Genomic DNA, 24,070 nt, shown 5'->3' with positions numbered 1-24,070 from the left:
ATTTCTGTGTCCAAGGCAACATGGGCACTGCTATAGTATTAATATTGAACAGACCAAAATATTGTGGTACCTGTTCATAGTACAAGATTGTTGACAGAAATAAAACCAAGTTGCTAACTTTGTTTTACCTTTTCAGTGTGGTACATGTATGTGAAATTACAGACTTATGGCTAACGATATATTAAAAAATCAATTTATTCAGAGAAAAGAGATACTCTACTTCCAAATAAATTGAAATTTTGATTGAGATCTATATTATATAATTACCAATTTTTTAAAATACAAATAATTATAATCCAAATTGAAATTGACTATAAATTCAATCACTTGGTAGGTACTTCAGAATCTTATACCAAAGCTAGCCTTTGAGTAATAAAAATTCATTTTCATTATTCAGCACCAATAAGGCAAAGACTGAAACATATCTATAGTAACTCTAGGACAACATACGACTGAAAATGGTTTTAGAACAAACACTTGACAAGTTTGTTTATATACAATTCTTATTTCCTAGTAAGAATGTACAAAAAGACAACGTACGGAACTTCCTGTTGGTCAAATTCCAAACAAATAAGATTTTTTATAATAAATTTTGTAATATCATTTTTCAATGTAGTATCCTGAATAACTTTGTGTATAAAGAGTAATTAAACTGTTAACAAAATCCAAATAAAAGAAAACTAAATTTAATAAAAGAATAGAAAAGTATACAAGCAGAGAAAGCTCAAAAAGCTACCAAATTCATTCAGTTGGTTAACGGGCCACTAGCCTCACTACATTAAAAAAAAAAAAATCACCTAAGTATATCATCTAAGTCACCCAACCTCACACCCACCACCCCACAGACACAGAGAGCAGCCAAGATATTCACTTTCAAAAAATGTCTAGTAAAATTATTTTTACCTGTAAATTGTTTTCTGTGACTCTGTTCCACCAAACCATATTGATGGGTACTCCTGATTTACACCTGTCAGCAAGGCAGCCAATAGGGTTCTTTGCTTTTCGTGCCTTTGATCCCATCGGAACTAGCCTCTCCTCCAGCATCCCCAGACGATACTTCCTTGGCTAGGAAAAAGAAGGAAAGAAACCAGGCCACTCCTAACATCCCCCACACTAATCTAAACTAGCAGAACTAACAGAGAAGATATCAGGAATGGTGGAATAGAAAACAAGTAAAATTTCTAAGACTCCCTTTAATATCTTATCACCACCCACCATTTCCCACCACCACCCCCAATACACACCACCTCCAAAATAACCCAAAGTCCTAACAGACTACACAGCAATATTATATAAAGCAGCATATGTTTTAGGGAAATACATAATGATCTGAGCTGATAAGACCTTAATGAACAAAAATTAACTTATTAGCAAAGTAAATGCTCTCCAACTTTTTTCCACTGGCACTTACCTATTCTCATTGCAATGTGAAGAAATGGCTTCAAGGCCCTGGCCAGTTGGCTCAGTGGTAGAGTGTTGGCCCACCATGTGGATATCCCGGGTTCAATTCCCGGTCAGGGCACACAGGAGAAGTGACCATCTGCTTCTCCATCCCTCCCCTTTTTCTTTCTCTTTCTCTTTCTCTTTCTCTCTCTCTCTCTCTCTCTCTCTCTCTCTCTTCCTCTCCCAAAGCCATGGCTCAATTTGTTCAAGCACATCGGCCCCAGGAGCTGAGGATGGCTCCATAGTCTCTGCCTCAGGTACTAAAATTAGCTCAGTTGTGAGCATGGCCCAAAATGAGGGTTTGCCAGGTAGATCCCAGTCAGGGTGCATGCAGGAGTCTGTATCTCTATCTCCCCTCCTTTCACTTGCTAAAGAAAAAGAAAAAGACGAAAAAAATAAACGGCTTCAAAGGGCACAAAATATAGATTAAAAATTTTCTCCTTACTATACCTTTTTCTGCTCCCTATTTTATTGCCTTATTTCCTACTGAAACATTTTTTAATTTGATTTTAGAGAGGGAGAGAGAAACATCTTGTATGTGGCGCCAATCAGGGACCAAACCTACAACCTTGGTATATTGGGAAAACACTCCAACCAACTCCAGGGCTGACTATTTTTAATTTTTAAATTCTGTGCATGTTAGTTAGATCAGAGTACAAGTCATTCTCTCTGAAGGGAGTATTCAACTTAAGGTACTCAATGAAAAGAAATAATATCAAACCTTTAAAATATATGCACAAAAATCACTGGTCTTATAAAACTCAGTAATCTGAACAGATTGATACAAAATAAATTGTCCAATAAAAACATGAATTCACTAGTATTATAATAAATAGTCAACCTTAGTGGTTAGCAGTATTTTTATATGAAAGTTAATGATAGTTCCCACCATCTTACTTCCCATAAATGTAGCAAATATGCACTAAATTCAATCTTATTGTTTCCTTTTAAGGAATATTGATACATTCTTGGGAAGGTATCTAATTTGAGACCTGAAATTTTAAAAAATCTGTTTATTCATTGTTCTGTCATAAAAGGTGTCATAACCAAATATAAAATATAATTTTTTCCAGTATAAAAATAACTAATTTGAAGAAAACACTTCATTTCTAAATTTCAAAATGACCTTCAAAATTATGCCTATGGAAATTATTCTATGCAATTTAGATTCTCCTCTCCACAAATGGCCCTCCACTATGTTGTCTTTGGGAGGAAAAAGATTAAACTTGCAGAAGAAAGGCAACTGGACTACCTACTGTACCCAATAATTATAACAGTGGATAAAGTTTCATGAGGATAAAAATATTTGCACATCTATGCAATCGTAGATACATTACCCTTCGTCTACAGTATCACAAGCAACTTTTGTACACAAGAATTAAAAATGTAGCCTTAGGAACCACATTACAAATAAAAATTTTAAAGCAAATTATTTCTAGTAACATAGCTCACAACTATAAAGATCAGATATACAACAAAAATAATATAATTTTTTGTGTGAGACAGAGAGAGGGACAGATAGACAGGAAGGGAGAGAGTTGAGAAGCACCAATTCTTTGTTGTGGCTCCTTAGTCTCCTTAGTTATTCAGTGATTGCTTTCTCATATGTGCCTTGACTGGGGGGCTGCAAAAGAACGAGTGACCCTTTGCTCAAGCCAATGGCTTTGGGCTCAAGCCAGCGACCCTGCACTCAAGCTGGATAAGCCCGCGTTCAATCTGGTGACCTCGGGGTTTCGAACCTGGGTCCTCCACACCCCAGTCTGACACTCTATCTGCTGCGTCACCACCTGGTCAAGCAAATAATATAATCTTAATTAAGTCCTCATTAACTAAAAATTTTTATTTCAGAAAATGCCTGGGCTAAAAATTATCCTATCAGAAAAGTTCAATATATAAAAGAATATTTCTTTTCTTTCCTTTTCTTAATTCAGTGAGAGGAGGGGAGGCAGAGACAAGACTGCATGTGCCCCTACTGGGATCCACCCCACAAGCCCACTAGGGGGCGCTGCTCCGTTGCTCAGCAACTTAGCTCTTCTCAGCACCTGAGGAGGCCATGAAGCCATCCTCAGTGCCCAGGGCCAACTCGATCTAATTGAGTCATGGCTGCAGGAGGGGAAGAGAGCGGAAGAGAAAGAGAGAGAGAGAGAGAGAGAAGTGAGAGGGGGTGGGGAGGAGAAGCAGATGGGCACTTCTCCTATGTGCCCTGACCGGGGATCGAACCCAGGATACCCACACAGTGGGATGACACTGTACTAACTGAGCCAACCAGCCAGGACAAAAGAATATTTCTTTTCTTTTTTTTAATTTTTATTTTTAGATTTTATTTATTCATTTTTATTAAGAGAGAGAGAGAAATAGAGAGAACAGAGGGTGGAGCTAAAAGCATCAACTCCCATATGTGCCTTGACCAGGTAAACCCGGGGTTTTGAACCCGCAACCTCAGCATTCCAGGTCAATGCTTTATCCACGGCGCCACCACGGGTCAGGCAAGAATATTTCTTTAACAAAATCAACAACCTGTCAAACAGGACTTATACAAGGGCACCTAAATTCCAGTCATACATTTGAAAGCAAGAAAATTATTGCTTTAAATGTTCTTCTATTATTAAGATCCTTCACAAATTCAGACTTACTTTTGACCCCAAAATTAAATTAGTGCTATTTCCTTATAGTAGGGCATTAAGCAACATAAAAAAAAAGGGTTTTAAATAAATCTAGTCTGTCATTCTCCCTCCCATCAGATGTATTTTTGTTTTACTAAGAGATTCATCACTCCTCCTCCTTCCCCATCCCCACCTAAAATTTCAGTCTAGCAAAAGGAAAATCTATAAATACAACTGCCTATATAGAAAACGTAGTTTAAGCTACCAAGTAACAACCCAATTTTCAGTCCACAATTCTTTGTAAAACAGCCTCAATCTCTACAATGCTTCACATCACTAACCATGTTATTACATATGACCTAATCATTAGTAATGCACAAGAGAAATCAAATTGTTATCCTACAACAAAAAATTTCCAATGCCCTGGATTTTAAGAACCCCCCTTTGAATACCAAAAACATGGCAACTGCCTGACCGGGCGGTGGCGCAGTGGATAGAGCGTGGACTGGGATGTAAAAGACCCAGGTTCAAGACCCCGAGGTCACCAGCTTGAGCAAGGGCTCATCTGGTTTAGGCAAAAGCTCACCAGCTTGAGCCCAAGGTCCCTGGCTTGAGCGAGCAAGGGGTTGGTTACTCAGTCTGCTGAAGGCCCGCGGTCAAGGCACGTAGGAGAAAGCAATCAATGAACAACTACGGTGTTGCAACGTGCAAAGAAAAACTAATGATTGATGCTTCTCATCTCTCCATTCCTGTCTGTCTGTCCCTGTCTATCCCTCTGACTCTCTCTGTCTCTGTAAAAAAAAAAAAAAAACACAACAAAACATAGTAACTGTAGCCCTGGCCAGGTGGCATAGTTGATTGCAGTGTCATCCCTATACGCCAAGGTTGTGGGTTGAGCTCAGGTCAAGGCACATACAAGAATCAACTAATGAATGCATAAATAAGTGGAACAACAAATCGATGTTTCTCTCCCTCCCCTTCCTCTCTCCCTCTAAATTCAATAAATAAAAAAATTAAAAGAAAACATAGTAACTGTCCTTTCACTGTTTGTACTCTAAAACAATGATGATTTAAAGTTGCTATGAATATAACACTTTAAAATGATTTGCATTTTATTAATCAGACATCTTCATATACTTGGAAAATAATAGTATTCATATATAAAATATTACCTCTCTTCAGATAATGGTTAAAGAATACATTAATTCATTACCTTTTGCAGTAACAACTCAGCAACCTACTTCCTGACACTCCTGAGAAACCTCTGGCCTAAAATTTACAATATATACTGCTCACAAAAATTAGGGGATATTTCAAAATGAACATGAAGTGATAAAAAAAAAAAAGCATTTGTTTTTTTTTTATTAAACAAGATCAGAAAAGCAAATGACAAGTCAAAGAAAGTTGTTCAATTATGCAAATGAGATGCAAAACCAACTTTTATTTCAATGCATTGAAAATGCACCATACAAACGACTGAAAGTACTGGAGTATCTGCACGTTCCCTGATCCCCTAATTTTTGTGAGCAGTATATTTATTTGCAAATAAACCTGTATTTCTTTTATAACCTCTTTTGGCTCACAATGGTCTTCCTTCAATTAAGTAAATATCCTAATTATTTTAGCATATTTGTAACGATGAGAAGTAAATATAAGATTATAATTCCAATAACCATCAGTGGTAATGTAAACTCACTGGGAAAAAATAGACCCCAAACTGATGAAAACCATCTGAATTTTTAAAATCAAGTAAATTAATTTTCATATAATCATCAACATAGAAACTACCTCTACCTAATTTATTAATTAGGTATGCTAATACACTTGGATTTTAAAGACTCCTATACCTAATTAATTTAGAATAGTAAATCCAAACCTACAAATCATTATAGGTTGAACTCAAATCAATTTTTTTATAGGTAAAAGACTTAAAAATAAAAAACAAAACAAGTCAAGCTCTGGCTAGGTAGCTCAACTGCTTAGAGCATCATCCCGATACACCAAGGTTACGGGTTCGATCCCCCAACAGAGCACATACAAGAATCAACCAATGGCCTAACTAGTGGTGGAACAGTGAACATAGCATCAACCTGGAACTCTGAGGTCCCAGATTCAAAAGCCCTAAGGTCACTGGCTTGAGTAAGGGGTCACTGCTCAGCTTGAGCCTCCTGGTCAAGACACAACTTGCAGCAATGAACTAAAATGAAGCTACAAGAGAATGCTTCTCACTCTCTCCATTCTCTCTCTCAAAAGTCAATAAAAAAAAAGTGAAGCTTCCTTCTTAAAAAAATATAAAACACCAATAAATGCATGAATAAGCGGAACACATATCAATGTTTCTCCTTCTCTCCCTTCCAATCTCTCTAAAATCAATAAATTTTTTTAAAAAGCCTCAAAGATTATGTTGTATTTTCTCCTGTTATTCATTATCATTAACTCTGGGCCTTTCATGAAAATATATTAAATTCCTTACATTTTCATTGTTTAAATAAAGACAATAATAGGATGGGCTCGTTGGGTGAGTAGGTCTACAAAAAGTAGATCTACAGAAAAACAGACTGTGACTGTTAAAGACTCATGGGTTGGTAAATATTTGTAAATGAAAAAGACTTTTCATTCTGTGGAGTTAATATACAAACCACGTATAGGATAAGAGAATAAAAACAGTAAAAACTAAGTAAAAACTGATTACATTATATCAAATACAGCAGAACAAGATATTGCTGCTTCACCTTTTGGCTAAGATCAAGTGTGGCAGAACAAGATATACATACAAACAAAAACATATTTTTAAGCTCTACTATGAGTCAGATCCTGGGGGAGAAGTTCTCCAATGTTATCTACATAAATTTTAAAAAGCCTACAAAACAGTCATTACTTCTGTTATTAAAACTTCAATGTTACAGTAGTGTTTTATGTCACCAAATATTCTTTCCTAAGTAAGCAAGACCACAATCAATCTCTAAAGAACTGAAACAACAAACTGCAAATTCTTCTACTCTTCGCCTTTAAAATGGAACCAGAACACAACATGTGGAAAAATAAAATATCATGCCAAGTTATTAAAGTATTTTAAGTGAAAGTGAGTAAAAGTGTAAGTCATTAAAGTTATTATTTTCTTTCATTTAGAGGAGGGAAGGCAGAGAAAAACTCCCACATGCACCCCAAATGGGATACATCAGGTAGGCCCAATAGGGGGCAATGCTCTGCCCATCTGAGGTGTTGCTCCATTGCTCAACAACCAAAGCTCTTCTTAGTGCCTGAGGTGGAGGCCATGGAGCCATCCTCAGCGCCTGGGGCCAGATGGCTCCAATTGAGCCATAGCTGCAGGAGGAGGAGAGAGGAGGAGAGAGGAAGAGAGAAGAGAGAGAGAAAGAGGTAGAGAAGCAGATGGGTGTTTCTCCTGTGTCCCCTGACTGGGAATCGAACCTGGGACATTTGCACACCAGGCCGATGCTCTACCACTGAGCTAACTGGCCAGGGCTGAAAGTTATTTCCATAATAAACTATCAACTATAATAATCATAAAAGTTTTTATATGAATTTCAGTCCCTTATCAAAACCAACCATCATGCTAAAATGCCTACTCACTGATTAGGAAAAAGATCCCTTCTGATTTCTTTGTATGTATATCCTTGCTTAAATTCAACCTTGAAATGAAGCTGAGTATCTTCAGAAATGCTCTTTACCATAACTGAACCTAAACTAAGGTAGTGGTTAATCAAAATTAATTTTACACACATTGAGAAACAGATAAACCTGTTTTTAAATTGCAAAGTCATAAGCAATAGAAGAGTATAACAACAACTACCCTTTGACGAGCACAAGGATTTCATATCCACTAGAGTATTTAACACTCATAGTTCTATGATACAGGCACTATTATAATACCAACTTTACATATGAGAAAAATGAAGCTTAGATGAGATTAAAATAATTTACCTGTAACCTCACAACTAATATAAGATTGGGATACAGAACTTGTATTCCAATTATGGAATTCTGTCTCCAATTCAAAAAAATCTATTCCACATTCTATAATATTCCTTAACCTATTACATACAACCTTAACATTATTCTAGCTAATCCTAGAAACAACCTACAACAAATTCCTAAAGGAATCAATCTCTCATTAAATCTAACTGCCATGGATGGGATCAATGAGAAACAAAAACTACAGAGACTTCATTCAAAGAAATAAATAAGCAGCTCTCCCTCTCCCTCTCTATTTTCAAAATGCAAGAACAATTCCTGGGAATTAAATAGAGTTGGGGACAATTACATAGTTCTGGTTAAATTTAGTTTAAAATTCAAGCAAGTTTGGAAAAATTCTAATCTCATCTTTACAAATTCTTCCCTGATCCTATTTACTAGAAAAATAGGGAAGAACCACCAGAAATGCCAAGCTCTTAATATCAGCTACTACACTTTGTAAATACAATAACCAGAGCAGAATGTAAAGAAGCCAACCGGATAATAATGATTGTAAAACTAACTCAAAATCCCCATAGCTAAAACTATATAGATAATGACTATAGCCAACAACATTACATATTATATATAAAAAGTATGCTGTTTCAGTTCAGATGTTTAAATATGGTAAACTGTCAAACGTCAACCAACCACTCACACCTAAAAAATGTCTCCAAAACAAAATCTCTCATTAAAACTTTTTTAAAAATCAATACAACAAATTTCTTTACAATCACAAGTTTGGAACACTCTTTTCTTTTCTTTTTAGCAAGAGAAAGAGTGTGCAAGGGATAGAGAGGGGAGGGAAAAGAAAGGAGAGTAAGGGAGAGGGAGGGACAGACAGGAAGGGAGAGAGATGAAAAGCATCAACTCATAGTTGCAGCACTTTAGTTTTTCACTGATTGCTTTCTCATTGGAACACCATTTCTTGCCTCAACAAAAGCAAAAGCAAAGTACCAATTAAAATAAAGTACGAAAAGTACATGACTGAACTCCTAATTTGTTGTAACAAAATGTCATCTGCTTTCAAAGCACATCTTTATCTCAACATAATCACGGAAGTCCAACATGGAATATTCTTTGGAAAAAATAATTAACTCATTCAAAGTTGAGTCCTTTTTTATAAGATCTTTTTTTTTTTTTTCCTACAGAGACAGAGAGAGAGAGAGTCAGAGAGAGGGATAGATAGGGACAGACAGACAGGAACGGAGAGAATTGAGAAGCATCAATCATCAGTTTTTTGTTGCAACACCTTAGTTGTTCATTGATTGCTTTCTCATATGTACCTTGACCGTGGGCCTTCAGCAGACCAAGTAACCCCTTGCTCAAGCCAGAGACCTTGGGTCCAAGCTGGTGAGCTTTGCCCAAACCAGATGAGCCCGCGCTCAAGCTGGCGACCTCAGGGGTCTCAAACCTGGGTCCTCCACATCCAAATCCGAAGCCCTATCCACTGTGCCACCGCCCAGTCAGGCAGAATTATCATATTTTTAAGCAAGTTTTAAACAAGCATCAATCTAATGTTACTTGCATAGCATTTTAAGAAAAGAATAGACTGAGAGTGGAGGTAAACAATAGTTAAGAATGTCACATTTAACACAATTAAAATGCAGAAAAAAGAACATATCCATTTGCTAAGAGAAGTTGATTACTATAGATCATTAGCAATAAAAGTAACAGTGGATTCATTTACACAGAAACAATGATAGTCCTTTCAATTTAAAATTATGACTTATCAGACAGGGAATTATGATGTTAGTTTAACAAAAAGAAGCTTAATGTTTTGCTCTTTTTTTAATGTACTTAACAAAATATAATCAGAATAAGTATGACATTCAAAACTAACAGCACAAATTACTTGTAAAATTCAAAACAAAGAACAAAATGGGAGGAGAGATTAAAGCATGTAACAGGGGCCTGGCTAGTCTGCTCAATGGATAGAGTGCCGGCCTGACGTGCAGACAGCCCAGGTTTAATCCCTGGTCAGAGCACACATGAGAAGCCACAATCTGCTTCTTTTCTTTCTCCCTCTCCCCTTTTCTCTCTCTCCCCTGTCACAGCCAGTGGTCTGACTGGTCCAAACATGACAGCCTCATGTGCTGAGGATAGCTCATCTGATTCAAGCATCAACCCAAGACGGGGTTGCCAGGTGGATCCCAGTCAGGGTGCATACAGGAATCTATCTCCCTTCCTCTAATTAAAAAAAAAAGAGAGAGAGAGAGAGAGAAAAGAAACATGTGACAGAAATGGCTTATATTTACTATAGAAATTTTAAAAAGATAAACCAACAGAAAATAAGCAAAGGACATGAAAAAATCACTAACATAAAACAAAAAAGAGAGAAGTTCAACAGCATCAGTAATCAAATTTAAACAGTAAGGGACTTTTGCGTATAAAATGACAAAGATATGAAAATTTTTACATCTATTTTCAAAACTAAAGAAAAACCAAAACCTTAAGTCGGAATATAAATTTGTGCAGCATTTATAAAAGTTTATCTGGAAATTATCAAAACTTTAATTATGTATTCTTGCCCTAAAAATTGTGTTCATAGAAATTTACACAGAGATAACTACATAAATGGAAAAAGAAGCAGGCATAAGAGCAATCAAATGTTATACCACCTCCTCTGAGGATTACCAGTCTCTCCACTACCTCTCCATTTTCCACCTTATAGATACTGTCGTCTTACCCTTCTCATACTGCCCTGGAGAGATTTTTTTGCTCTGAAATATAAATAAATATTATCTATATTATTCTAGGTAAATTACTTGAGATCTTAAAACTTCCATTTCCAAATCTGTAAAACAGAAAAAATACTATCTCTCAAAGAATTATTGGAGTAATTATTAATATAATAAAATATAAAAGATTTCAGTTATAAAAGAATTAAGTTTACTGTAGTACCTGGAAGAGATAGAGAAAATTAGTGTCAATATAAATAAAATCAAGTTCCTGTCTGACACTACCTCATAAGAATGGATTTTCACCAACTTGAAGGATACGTTTAGGAAGCTAACAGTTTACACAGGGAGGGGGCAAAAAACTAATGTTGTAAGAACAGGGGCCTGAACACCTCTAAAAAAGATGCATATACACTACACAGAACAGCCAAAGAAGAACTGCTTTTCCAGTGGACAAATTCTAATACAATCTCATCCAGAATAAATAGCAACAATTTAATAATAGTTAAAAATCCCCAACAAGGCTAGAAAGGTTTGACTAATGCCACATATTACTACCATTTATTAGGCACTTCTGTGACAGGAAATGTCCTCAAAACAACTGTCCATAGTAGGTACTAAGTATATATTATTATTTTCATCTTGCAAATGAAGAAACAGAAAGGTTTAACTAAGCTTAAAGACTAACAATCATTGAAGAGATAGGGATTCGATTCAGATTACTTAGCAACCATCTCCAAACCCTAAAACCTTAATCATTATTCAGTACTACTGGGGTTATTACTTTTCTTACTGTTCACTCTTTGAAAGAAATCAAAACTCATCAAGAAGCTTTGAGTGAGCTATAAAACAGGAACCATAGGTGCTCCCATGCCTATGGGAACTTGGACTCCAACAACTCTACCAATTTCTATAAGGGGACCAATCTGTGTCTCCAAATCTACAATCTCCCCTACATCTGGGTCAAGTTGGGGTATACAATCCCATCGCTTGGCAAATGCAGGTGGACAGGAGTAGAGTTGACTCCAGTAAAAGAAAAATAGCTGAGTGTATTACTTTGAAATTCTAAACACAGTTTTTCATAGAAACATTACTTCATAATCTTCATAGGCAAAAGATACTGATGCGGCTGCTCTGGAAATCTGAAATACTAAGTAAAACAGTATTTGAGAAAATATACTTGATCAGATGTTCCAAAATGGGCCTAACCATCAGAAGAATTAAGGAAGGATTTACATTCCAGACTGCCCATTACTTTAGCTTTCTCTGTAAAAGAACTCTACCATAAATACTCTCCAATTTCTTTGTTATTCCATATTTTTTCCCTAGAGTAGAAATAATGTAAAATCATCTTTTGAAGACATTAGAACAGAAATGCTACCAAAAAATTTGAAATGTCAAATTAATCAGAAAATACATACTCTATTTCATCAGTAAATTTTGTGACAGAGATGGCAGAAAGAGGGCCGGGTGCTCTGAAGATAGAGAACAATGGGAAGGAGGTGCCAAACCAAAATCCCACAAGGAAGGAAGCAGAAGTCCTGCCAGTGAACTTGCCCCACATGCAGAGAGCCTCCACAACCTGGATCTCCTCACAAACAAGACACCATGAGATAAGCCAGCCCCTTTTGACTCTCCTTCCCTCATCCTAACAAAGTTTTCAAGTCAAGAACAGAATAAACATGATACTTCAGAAATTTTTGTCCCCTAATCCCAAAGAATTGTTTGTTATGAAAACTTAAGAAATTTACAAATAAAACAGAAATACCTAGGTAAAGCTTCATGTTGATGGAATACCATTCTGAAGCACAACTAAAACAAGGAAAGTAAAGAACAGGCACCACAGCTTTTTTTGGCTTTAATGGGAGGAGGGGGAAAGTGGAACAGGATAATGACTAGATGACTAAAAAGAGAGGGCCAAGAAAGATTATAAAAAGGAAAGCCGGGAATTCTAGACACTAATTTTGAAATTTTGCCTAGCATCTGTCTCAATCATCAGGGGTTTCCCTGTATAAAACTCTCAGTTTAGCCTGGCCTATGGTGGCACAGTGGATACAGCACTGACCTGGAACACTGCGGTTGCTGGTTTGAAAGCCTAGGTTTGCCTGGTCAAGGCATATATTACAAGCAATCAATCACTGAACAACTAAAGTGAAGCAACTATGAGTTGATACTTCTCACTCCCTGTCCCTCCCTCTCCTCTCTCTGTAAAATCAATAAATAAAATCTTAAAAAAAAATTTTTAAGCTCACAGTTTAGCAAGAATAGTTAGCAAGATGTCATAGCACTGAACCACTTTATTTATATTTTTAACATCTAACTTTACCAAAAAGATTATTTGTTCCCAAAAGATTTATCAAAGATTTCACTGCTAACTAGATCACATCCATGATTCACTCAAGTCTTTTCCTATCATATCAGTTCTCTACCTTACCTATCTTGCTATTAAGGTCTCCTCATGTATTGAGCTAATATGATATATTAACTCCCATTTTCAACAAAACTCCACCTCCAGTGTGATGGGGTCTTAACTCTCTCACAAAGTATTCTTCCCCCATCACCCTTGGCCAACAATAATTATACACACTTTTAAATAATCGTTACTTGTTCTAGCTCTTTAACTATCTATGCCTAATGCAAAAAGAAAAAAAATCACTGCTTCTTCAACATTAATTGTTAAAGATCACATTAAAATTTTTTTCCTATATGACATGGTCCCATACTTTTATGAAATAAAGATGAGCTGCTAGAAAAAAATGTTAACATAACTAGGTATTGTTATCAAATCGTTATATAAGTTCTCCCCAAACTCTTCTGGATCTGGAGAATTTGCTGCTACTTAGCAATTATCAGATACCTAAAGAGAAACTAATTAACATGATGCTGTATAAGTTCTCTAGAAGGTTCATTTATTGTCTCTTCAATTAGATTTGAGGAAAGCAGGGAAAATATCAGTCCATTCTTAAATTCTCCACATATAACAGTGGTCCCCAACCTTTTTTGGGCCACGGACCAGTTTAAGGTCAGAAAATATTTTCACGGACCGGCCTTTAGCATGGGACGGATAAATGTATCATGTGACCGAGACAAGCGTCAAGAGTGAGTCTTAGACAGATGTAACAGAGGGAATCTGGTCATTTTTTAAAAATAGAACATCGTTCAGACTTAAATATAAATAAAACGGAAAGAATGTAAGTTATTTATTCTTTCTCTGCTGACCGGTACCAAATGGCCCACGGATTGGTACCGGTCTGCGGCCCGGGGGTTGGGGACCACTGACATATAAGACTGCCTGCAGTAAAAATAATTATCTGATCTGATCCCAATAATTCACATATTGACAGGCAAAAAAAATTGCAACAAAACTGGCCCAGAGATTGGCCCAACTGAAGTTTTCAGAAAATAATTTACCTAGCTAGCTATGAAATAGTAGCAAGGATGGCCTAACTACCTGTTCTCCAATACCATTATGAAATAAAATGTCACTGAGTAATCTTGATAGTCTGCTTAGATCAACTAGGAATTATAATTAAACCTTTACATAAATTAATTACTTCCACTAAAATTATATCATTAAACAGATCTTAAGAATTACTACAACAAAATAGTCTCCTTATGCCTTCAATTCACAATGGATAGCATGCAATATTCTTATACCAAGAGTATTTCTAATACAAACAGATTTTAAACCTTCTCAACTCAAACATTAATAATTTTTAAAATATGTGCAACCTATACCTTCATAGATTACTAATTATATACAGCCCACTATTGAAAAAAAAAAACTCTATGTACTTACATATTATTTTAAATGCAAATGGCAAGAAAATACGGTCTTCCAAAGATTTACTGCGAACCCTAAATATCTCATTTCTAAGTAGAAACTGACTGTCAGTTTAAAGGCACTGAATTTAGAGACGAAAGAAAGCAATTACCTAGACCATACTCATCACTTTATAGATATGAAGACTACAGTCTAGAAAGCTGGCCCAAGGTCACAAAATCTGGAGATTGATCCAGGACCTCAAAAATCACAGCAAGAGTGCTCATTTCACTATATCAATGTTTCCATTAGGATATATTCTAATATCTTTTCAAATGTTGAGGTCACATTAGTAGTGATATTTTGGGGGGGTCTACAGGGATTTTTACTATTTTCTCAAAAATATATCAGTAGCTCTAAGTAATATATTTCAACTATAAGATATAAAACCCTCATATTAGGAATACTTGTATTTATTTGCCAGTCTAATTTAACTTTCTATTCATATATTAGGAATGCTACTTATCATAGATAACCAATTATTAATTCAAAGTTGTGAAAAGGACATTAGAGGGATCCCTAAGACCACTTAAGGGCTTTCTATTTTCCCCTACACTAAATAGGTCCAGATACCTTGATTTCTAGGTTGTTTCCACTTTTCAGCATTTTACTGTTTCCTTCCATATGGACAGGTTTTTACTACTGTCACTTCTCTTTACTGCCAATGAGCCTGCTTGTGCCAACTCTATTCACTTACACCACATGGATTTAGAAACTACATATTCTAACTAATCTAAAGTATACATAAATACATTGTAAATATGTTCTTGATGAGTTTATAAGGAACTCTGTAAAATCAAACCCATATATTTTTGTCTATCAATTCTAGATGCTTAAAAGCACTCTGCAATTAATTATCTTTGTTCTCATGTTTCAAAATGGAGATGATACTAAGTACATGAGGTACTAATATAATTCATATCTGACCCCATAAGTTTTTGTTTAAAATCTAGTCTTTCTGAATTTCATTTTATACTACCCCTGATCAGACACTTCCTAAAAGCATCTTAAGTTTATATCAGTTTTCTAAAATTAATATTCTTTTATTTTGGGTCTTTCTTTCATTACTTAAGAAAATGAATTAGTTATAACTTTACAGTAATTTCCACCAAGATTTATAACCTCCTAAATATCTTCCACTACTACAGGTCCTAACAACAACAAAAAAAACCCTCTAGATTATTAATACTGACATAATGATTCTCATTAAGACTCAAAGGCATCAAATTAAAATAAAATTTTCATTTCTACTTGTCACAAAATCAGTCCCTATGGCATACCTCAAAATCTATGTGTCTATCAACCTCGATTCCAAATAAAACCAAATTAAATTGCTAACATGAATAAATTTTAATTTTATCAATAAAATAAACATACATGTACAGAAAAAAATTTTAAACTAATTTTAAACAGTTGGACCAATTATGAAAAGTTAAAAGATTTTAAGTTTGCCTTGTTAACAAGGAGTTTAAATTAGGGTAGATGTCTTTGAAAGTTAGACAAAACAGAAAATCAAGTTAAAACATGATCAACATACATGATCAATGACTCATACTGACAGCAACTACATTAAATTAGATGTTACCTTAAAAACAGAATACATGAATTAAAAATGTAAAAACAGCTACTAAAAATACCCCCAAAACCCAGAATACATTAAGATACAGAAAATGAGCAAAAATGAGAAGGATTTTCAAGCCTTTATATATTAATAAAATGTTTCTATTCCATGCACAGATACGAAATAAAATTCTAAATACAGGAGTTATATAACAAGGAGAGGAATAAACAAAAAGCAGAAAGAACATTACAGTCCATAAAAAGCCCTCTCCTCACTTAAGAAATACTGACCATGGTGTAGGTGACTACCAATACCACCTCTACATTCCATTTAGCTTCAAGTTAAGTTTCAATTCCACCTACCTTTCTTCTCTGAGAGATGTTGAGGGCACCAAAGTCATTAAACAATGATGAAGCAGGTGAAGTTAGAGTATCTGGAAGGTAAGTTACATAGGTTTCCACACAGACAACTCCAGCAACCCACAAATCGAATAATAAAGGTTTAAGTTGGCAATGCTTACAAAAGTAATAAAAATCACATATTACACTAATAAACTCAATGCCTCACATATAGTGGATGTTCAAATATTTTCTTAGTGAATAAAACACAATTTAGAGAACACTTCATTCAACCAATACTCAGTACACATTGATTTGGAAGCTATACAGATAAGGATGCTTCTGTTTGCTTAAAACTAAAAGAAAAATCAAACAAAAAAAAGAAAAGATGACTCAACCATTATTAGGAATGTGCTTTCTCCTGCAATAAATGTGTATTTAGAGACCAAAGAAAATAAGAAAAATAAAAAAGGGACGAGGGGAAGGTAGTCAGCCGTGCACCAAGTGATCAGACTTCGATTTTAACTCTAAGGCAAGGCTCTAAATATGCATCTTCTCTACAAAATAGTCCATATTTTTAAGTTTGTCACCAGATATTGGATATTCTTAGTAAAAAGGCAAATTAAGTTTTGAACAATCATGAAATCCAAAGATCTTATAGATTCAGAGTTCTAGTACTCTATAGCCAAACAAAAGTATAACTCTAAGTTGTTTTTCACTTAACAAATTCAGAAAAGTTTCTGAAATGTGTGCATCATATACATAAAATAGATTAATCTTCATTTCTGAACTTTAAGTTAATCTTATGTTTTTCATTAAATTATCTGTGAAATCCTAAAAAGTATAGTAAATACTCCCACATAAAGAAACCTGAAATCTCTTCATAATGCAATCCTAAACAGATTGCTATTTAATATCTCTTGCTTCTTATGCCTGAATTTTCCTAGTGCAGATAGTCCTTCATTAGAATTAACATTAATTTAATATAACTAATAATGCAAAGAGAAAGAAGCTAATAAAATAGCAAGGCATACATATTTTTACATAACATACATTAAAGGCACTTAAAAATAGGTAATACATATTATTAATCCTTTATGCTACCTTTAATAGAATTTAAGAGTCAGCATATAAACTCATTGGGGATGCTAAAAATATAATGCCACAAATTAATATAGTCATTTTATTCAATATTAAAATATCTAACTATAGTTTTCTACAGCAAAAGAAACAGAAGACTAAAATTTCCAAATAGTGACAGAGATCTGACACACAAACACAAAATATCACGCAAAATTGTACTGTCACTATTAATAATTAACATTTTATTGACACAGTGTATTAATGTTCAATTGCTACATAGTATTTTAAAAAATCATCCTTGAACATTTATTTCAAAATAGGGTACAGATCTGGATCTTCTATATCAAAATCCTTAAAAATGTCCATAATCTTTGAAACAATCATTCCATATCTAAGAATGTTTCCCCAAAAAATCCAAAATATGAACACAAATTCATAAACACAATCAAATATTAGAGAATAATTGTTTTTAAAAAGAACAGAAACAAAAATAGTTCAGAAAACTATGAAAACAGAATTCAATTTATAATGATTAAAAAACACCCATTAAAAATATATTTAATTCCAATGAAAAAATAATTAAAATATATTTAATGTGATATATTTAATAAATAAATATATTAAATATGTATATTTAATATATTTAATGTAATCTTGAAATTAAGTATTATGTATATATTTAAATATTGTTATGTATTATATATATATAAGGAATCCAAATTGTAATAGTTTCTCAATATAAAGTAAATTTTTTATTTTCTTCCTTATAGCTATCCGTAATTTTCAAATTTCCTACACCTGACACACTGTATTTAGTCAGCAGTACATACTAATACATACATATAACAAAAGAGAAAGGGACCAAGTCTTACCATGGCCTGCATATGGCTTGGCACTGTCATTTAGAAGGCTTGGGGAGCTGCTACTATTAGTCATTCTCTGAAAAAGAATACACACACACACACACACACACACACACACACACACACGTAACATCACTAGAATTAAGAATATTCAACGGATTAAGGTAAGACTAACCCTCTTACTCCTTCCCCTCCTATCCATCTTTCACATTACTGATACTCTATAGTCACCGCTGCTTGGGTTACAACGATCTATGCAAAAACGTTCAAATCCACTGTATAAAACATCAAATAAAAATTTTACTCACTAGCCAGGTATTTAAAACCAAAGTTGCAGACCTATGTTAAACTACACTTCTATAACTTATCAGCCTGAGCAAAACACATGTAACTACTAAGTTTCCTTATCCATAAACTTAAATTCCAATATCCATCCAAGATTATGTAACGTGACTATGCATAAAGTCAATAAATGCTTTTTGCATATTATCCTTCATGCACCTTACAGATTCTACAAAATTAGGCTATTCTCTATTCTCTAAACATGCCCCATGCTTTCTCAACACATTCCATAACTTCTATGATGTCTCTCCAACCTGAAAGGCCTTCGTTCCATAACCACAAATTCACAGAAGAGTGAAACTAGTCTCTTTTTATCTATCCTCTATATACTCCACGGTTGTCCCAATCCCTACTCCACCCCTGAAAGCTCACCCTGACTTCAACCCTACAGAGCGAGGAGATGGCTTAACAATATCCCTCCTAACTCATCATCTAAAATTCCACCTCCTGATAAACAAATATAGGAATACATAAAGATTCTAGATGCCCCAACCCCCAAATAAATGTCACTGTTTAGTGCCATATAAACTCATACTACTGATACCTGCATCAAGGGATACTTTGTTTCTACAGGGCTTCCAAATCCATTGACTCCAATAAAGCTGGTGCTAAAATAGGAGTCTGTGAGACTGGTATCAGTTAAAGCACCTCCATCTATTCCAGGAACTGAAAGAGAAGGAAAAATTAAGTATTTAATTATTTAAAAGTACAAACAATGATGTAGTTTCTGCATTCCTAAATAACTTTTAAAATGTTCAAGTTGACTTTTTTTTTCAAAGATAGTAATTTATTTTGTATCAGTCACCTGAGAGCCACCAAGCACATGAAGAAATAAACCACACTTGCATTTCCAGTATGACTTTGCAAGAGGTGAGTAGAAAATATAAACCACAGCAATTTCTTTTGGGAATCTTCATATGGTAAAGACAGGTAAGTTTCTCAGGACTGTTTCCCATACACATCTTATGAAAAAAACCAGCAGACTCACATTAACTAATAGTTTAACAAAAACAATTCTGAAGAGGTAGAAATAAGATAGAATTCAGGAATGATACCCTGTCTGTGGCTTTTAGAGTAGGATAGTACAGAATAATTTTAACTAGAACAATCCATCATATGCCAACAAAGTCATGGACAACATGTTTTTGATACTACCTCCTGGTTATGTCCATACTTGGAATGCTGCTATTATTAAGCTGCTAGTTAAGTAAAGAGGACAGAGCTTCCAAGAACCACTGAAACCACTTCTACCCCCAACTACAAAGTAAACTATAAAGAAATACTGAGAGTTGGATGTAGGATGCTATAATCTGAATTTTTGTCTAACCCCAAAATTCATACAGTATTAAAATCCTAACCTCAAAAGAAGATGGCATTGGGATATGGTGCCTTTAGGAAGTGCTTATTAGGTCATGAGAGTAGAGCCCCCATGCATGAGATTACTGTTCTTATAAAAGACATCCTACAGCTCTGGCCGGTTGGCTTAGTGGTAGAGCGTCGGCCTGGCGTGCAGGAGTCCCGGGTTCGATTCCTGGCCAGGGCACACAGGAGAAGCGCCCATCTGCTTCTCCACCCCTCCCCCTCTCCTTCCTCTCTGTCTCTCTCTTCCCCTCCAGCAGCCGAGGCTCCATTGGAGCAAAGTTGACCCGGGCGCTGAGGATGGCTCTATGGCTTCTGCCTCAGGCTCTAGAATGGCTCTGGTTGCAATAGAGCAACACCCCAGATGGGCAGAACATCACCCCTGGTGGGCATGCCGGGTGGATCCCAGTCGGGCACATGCAGGAGTCTGACTGCCACCCCGTTTCCAACTTCAGAAAAATACAAAAAAAAAAAAAAAGACATGATACAGAGAAGAGATTCCCTACCAGTGGTCGGCAAACTCATTAGTCAACAGAGCCAAATATCAACAGTACAACAATTGAAATTTCTTTAGAGAGCCAATTTTTTTAAACTTAAACTATATAGGTAGCTACATTCCCTATCGAGGTAGTGCCTACACATGGTATTTTGTGGAAGAGCCACACTCAAGGGGCCAAAGAGCCACATGTAGCTCACCTAGACCCTTCTAGCATATGAGGACACAGCAAGAAGATGCTTATCTAAGAATCAGGAAGTGGGTCCGCATCAACCACCACACAAAATCTTCTAGTGTTAAGATTTTAGACTTCCTAGCTTCCAGAACTGTAAGAAATAAATTTCTGTTGTTTAGAAGCCACCCAGTTTGTAGTATTTTGTTAGAGCAACACAAACAGACTATAAGATATGAGGATTCCTTGGAAACAATCTGATGAGATCGGGCACATTCAGGGTGGTGTGGCCGTAGACAAAACAATCTGATGTCATTTTTATTCTCAATTTTTTAAATTTATTTCTCAAAATTTTGACTATTAAAGTATATTACTTTTATAATACAAAAAGATGATCTTTAATGGTTCATATTTTTTTAAATTAGTAATTACAATTTCAAGTATGGCTTTAGAAAATAACCAAAAATACCTAAAAAATTATATGCAAAGATGGCCATTATGTTCATTTATGTACAAGTATTAAAAATGTTATTTCAGCAACAAAAAACTAAAAACAATGCAAAATTCCCAATAAAGGAATAATTAAATTCTGAATACTACAAAATAATTAAAAATGGTAATTAATGTCTGGGATTTATTTAATTCTCTAGCATATCAAAACAAAAACTGGAAAGAGGGCCAAACAAAATAAGAATGGCAGATTTTGATCACTGTTAAAGTTTAGTGATAGGGCATTATTTACTCTTCTCTCCACTTTTATCAAAGTTTGAAATTTTCCATAATAAAAGGTTGTACAGAATGAAGATAATATTAAATAATGGTGTCAAAACTATTCACAATGTAAAATAGAAAGGGAACATGTTTTTAGTAGGTACATGACTTTTTAGTAATGTAGTTATTTTGATGATTATGATGATGATGACAACACAGAAATCCACAAAGGGAGAAGTTCCTCTATTCAACCAAAAACCTATGACATCTACTCTTACCTTTTCCTAATAAAGTAGAATGATTTTCAAAAATAGAGAAAAATGTCAAACTATTTTTAATACAGCATGTTTATTTCAAATGCTTTTTAAAAACTCATAACCAATTTATTATTTTATTATATTAGCTTATATAAATATAAAGAAAACTATTTTGAACATGAAAGAATTCAAATATCTATGATCAAAGTCTTACCTTACTAGAGTTTAAACAAGATCCACTGGCCTAAAAATAAGCTCCTAAACATAACAAAGTATTAGTAAAATAAATATTAAATTGCTGTCAATAGGTACATGAAAACATGCTCAACATCACTAATCATCAGGGAAATGCAAATCAAAACCAAGATGAGATATCACTTCACACCTGTTAGAATGGCTATAATTAAAGACAGGAGGTAAGTTTTGGTGAAGATATGGAGAAAAGGAACCCTGTGTACTGCTAGTGGGAATGTAAATTGGTCAGCCATCATGGCAAACAGTATGGAAGTCCCTCAAAAAAATAAAAAAAGAACTACCACATGATCCAGCAATCTTAATTTTGAATATATATCTGAATGAAATGAAATCACTACCTCAAAAAGATATATCTGCAATACTATGTTCACTGCAGCATTACTCATAATAGTCAAGACATGGAAACAACCTACGCGCTAATTAACAGATAAATGGATAAAGAAAATTGATACACACACACACACACTCACACACTCTCTCTCTCTCACACACACACACACACACACACACAAAATGGAGTATTATTGAGCCATAAAAAAGGGAAATCCTGTTATATGTGATAACACGGACAGAAAATGAGTCAGACAGAAAAAGTTAAATAAATGATCTCACTTTGATGTAGAATCTAAAAAAGTCAAACTCAAAGAAATAGAGTAAATATGGTTACCAGAGACTGGAGAGTGGGAGAAATGGGGAGACATTGATCAAAGGATCCATACTTCCAGCTATAAGATAAATAAGTTCTGGAAATCTTATGTACAGCATGGTGACTATAACTAACAATAGTGTATAAAAAAGTAGATCCTAAGTTATTACCACACACAAAAAAAAGGTAATTATGTGAGAGGGTGGAGGTGTCAATTACCTTTATTATGGTAATCATTTTACAATAAATGTAGGCCAAATCATCATGTCATATACCTTAAACTTACCTATGTTATGTCAATAATATCTCAAAGCTGTGAGAAAAAGAAAACATTCCACACATATATTTACACTTGAATTTTGTTTTGAAAGTTACCATTTTGAAAGAAAGGGAACGGGAATTGGTACTTCAAGAGTAGTTAGGAAAATCACTAACATATATTACTCCATTCTATACAGATAAAAAGATATTAATTTTCTTAAAAGTTACTAAGGATAGATACAAGTCCTACCTATGTCATAAGATATTCAAAGAGAAAAGGCATTTAAGAGTATTTTTAAGTTTAAACTGCATGAGCCTAAGATAGATTAGAGATATTAACTACCAATACTAGGGGAGCCAGAACTTTTCATTCCTTCTATCCTTTATTTCTGCAATCTACTAAGTAAATTTTACACCATCTCTGTGGAATAATTTGCAACCCGCTTTAAATAAGGCTTACTATTTCTACAAAAAGTCTGTTACAATCTCTATTATTATAACTCTTACCTGTCTATGGCATAATAAACAACCACCATATAGATATGAATCTCACTTAGTCCAAACAACTGTGGCAAGGCTGATATTCCTTTTATTTTTCGGTTACATAAACTGTGATTCAGAGATTAGATAGCTTTCCCAAAGCCACACAGCTAGTAAGTGATAGCAATGGGATAGAAAAGCAATTTCTCTATTGCACTAAACTGCCTTTCAATTTTTAAAGGAGAGAATTAGAAATGAAAAGATGAAATTTCAAGCCTTCAGTTTTTAAATGATCATGAAACACCCCAACTTTAAACCAAAAGGTCTTACAGTCCCTAAAGAATTAGAACTACATTTGTCAACAGTTACCCTGCAACTATTAATATGTAAATATATATAGTAATAATCTACTTTAAAAAAAGGCAAGCCCACAGCTTAACTAAATAAATGTTTTCCTTCACCATTAGTCTTGTTCCTCTCTAAATAAATTAAGTTTATTTTTCCAAAATATCACAATAGTTCAATGTTACCCATGTAAATTATGAAGTCAAATAAATTTGGTATATGCTGGAAAGAAAAACAAAAGTAATCCATTTCTTTACTGAACAACTTCTCGGAGCCTGCATACACAATGTGAACTGAGACAAGCCAGAAAGGAAATAGAATGCTTCCTAAATTTACTTGACAAGAGAACCCTTTCCACATAGAACAGCTTGAGGGACTG

General features: G+C 34.6%; 1 protein-coding gene and 1 non-coding gene across 8 annotated transcripts in view; one reads left to right on the top strand and one right to left on the bottom strand.

Moving 5' to 3' along the window:
• The window catches only part of PAN3 (poly(A) specific ribonuclease subunit PAN3), a 139,805-nt gene that overhangs the window by 91,685 nt on the left and 24,050 nt on the right, over nt 1-24,070 (bottom strand). For 5 of the 7 annotated variants that reach the window (XM_066369259.1, XM_066369261.1, XM_066369262.1 and 2 more), the window contains 4 exons: nt 19,254-19,375; nt 18,377-18,443; nt 16,446-16,516; nt 904-1,065 (listed from right to left, as the gene is read on the bottom strand). In XM_066369259.1, the coding sequence (XP_066225356.1) occupies nt 904-1,065; nt 16,446-16,516; nt 18,377-18,443; nt 19,254-19,375 (422 nt within the window). The remainder of the gene's footprint in view (nt 1-903; nt 1,066-16,445; nt 16,517-18,376; nt 18,444-19,253; nt 19,376-24,070) is intronic. The other 2 variants (XM_066369264.1, XM_066369265.1) reach the window with 1 other exon arrangement.
• On the top strand, nt 1,447-1,522 carry TRNAG-ACC (transfer RNA glycine (anticodon ACC)). Its single transcript has one exon. It is a non-coding gene; the product is annotated as a tRNA-Gly (tRNA).

The sequence above is a fragment of the Saccopteryx leptura genome, chromosome 2 (assembly GCF_036850995.1).
Source record: "Saccopteryx leptura isolate mSacLep1 chromosome 2, mSacLep1_pri_phased_curated, whole genome shotgun sequence".
Lineage (NCBI taxonomy): Eukaryota > Metazoa > Chordata > Mammalia > Chiroptera > Emballonuridae > Saccopteryx > Saccopteryx leptura.
The sequence above is the reverse complement of the archived record's forward strand: the minus strand, read 5'-3'. Positions and strand labels throughout refer to the sequence as shown.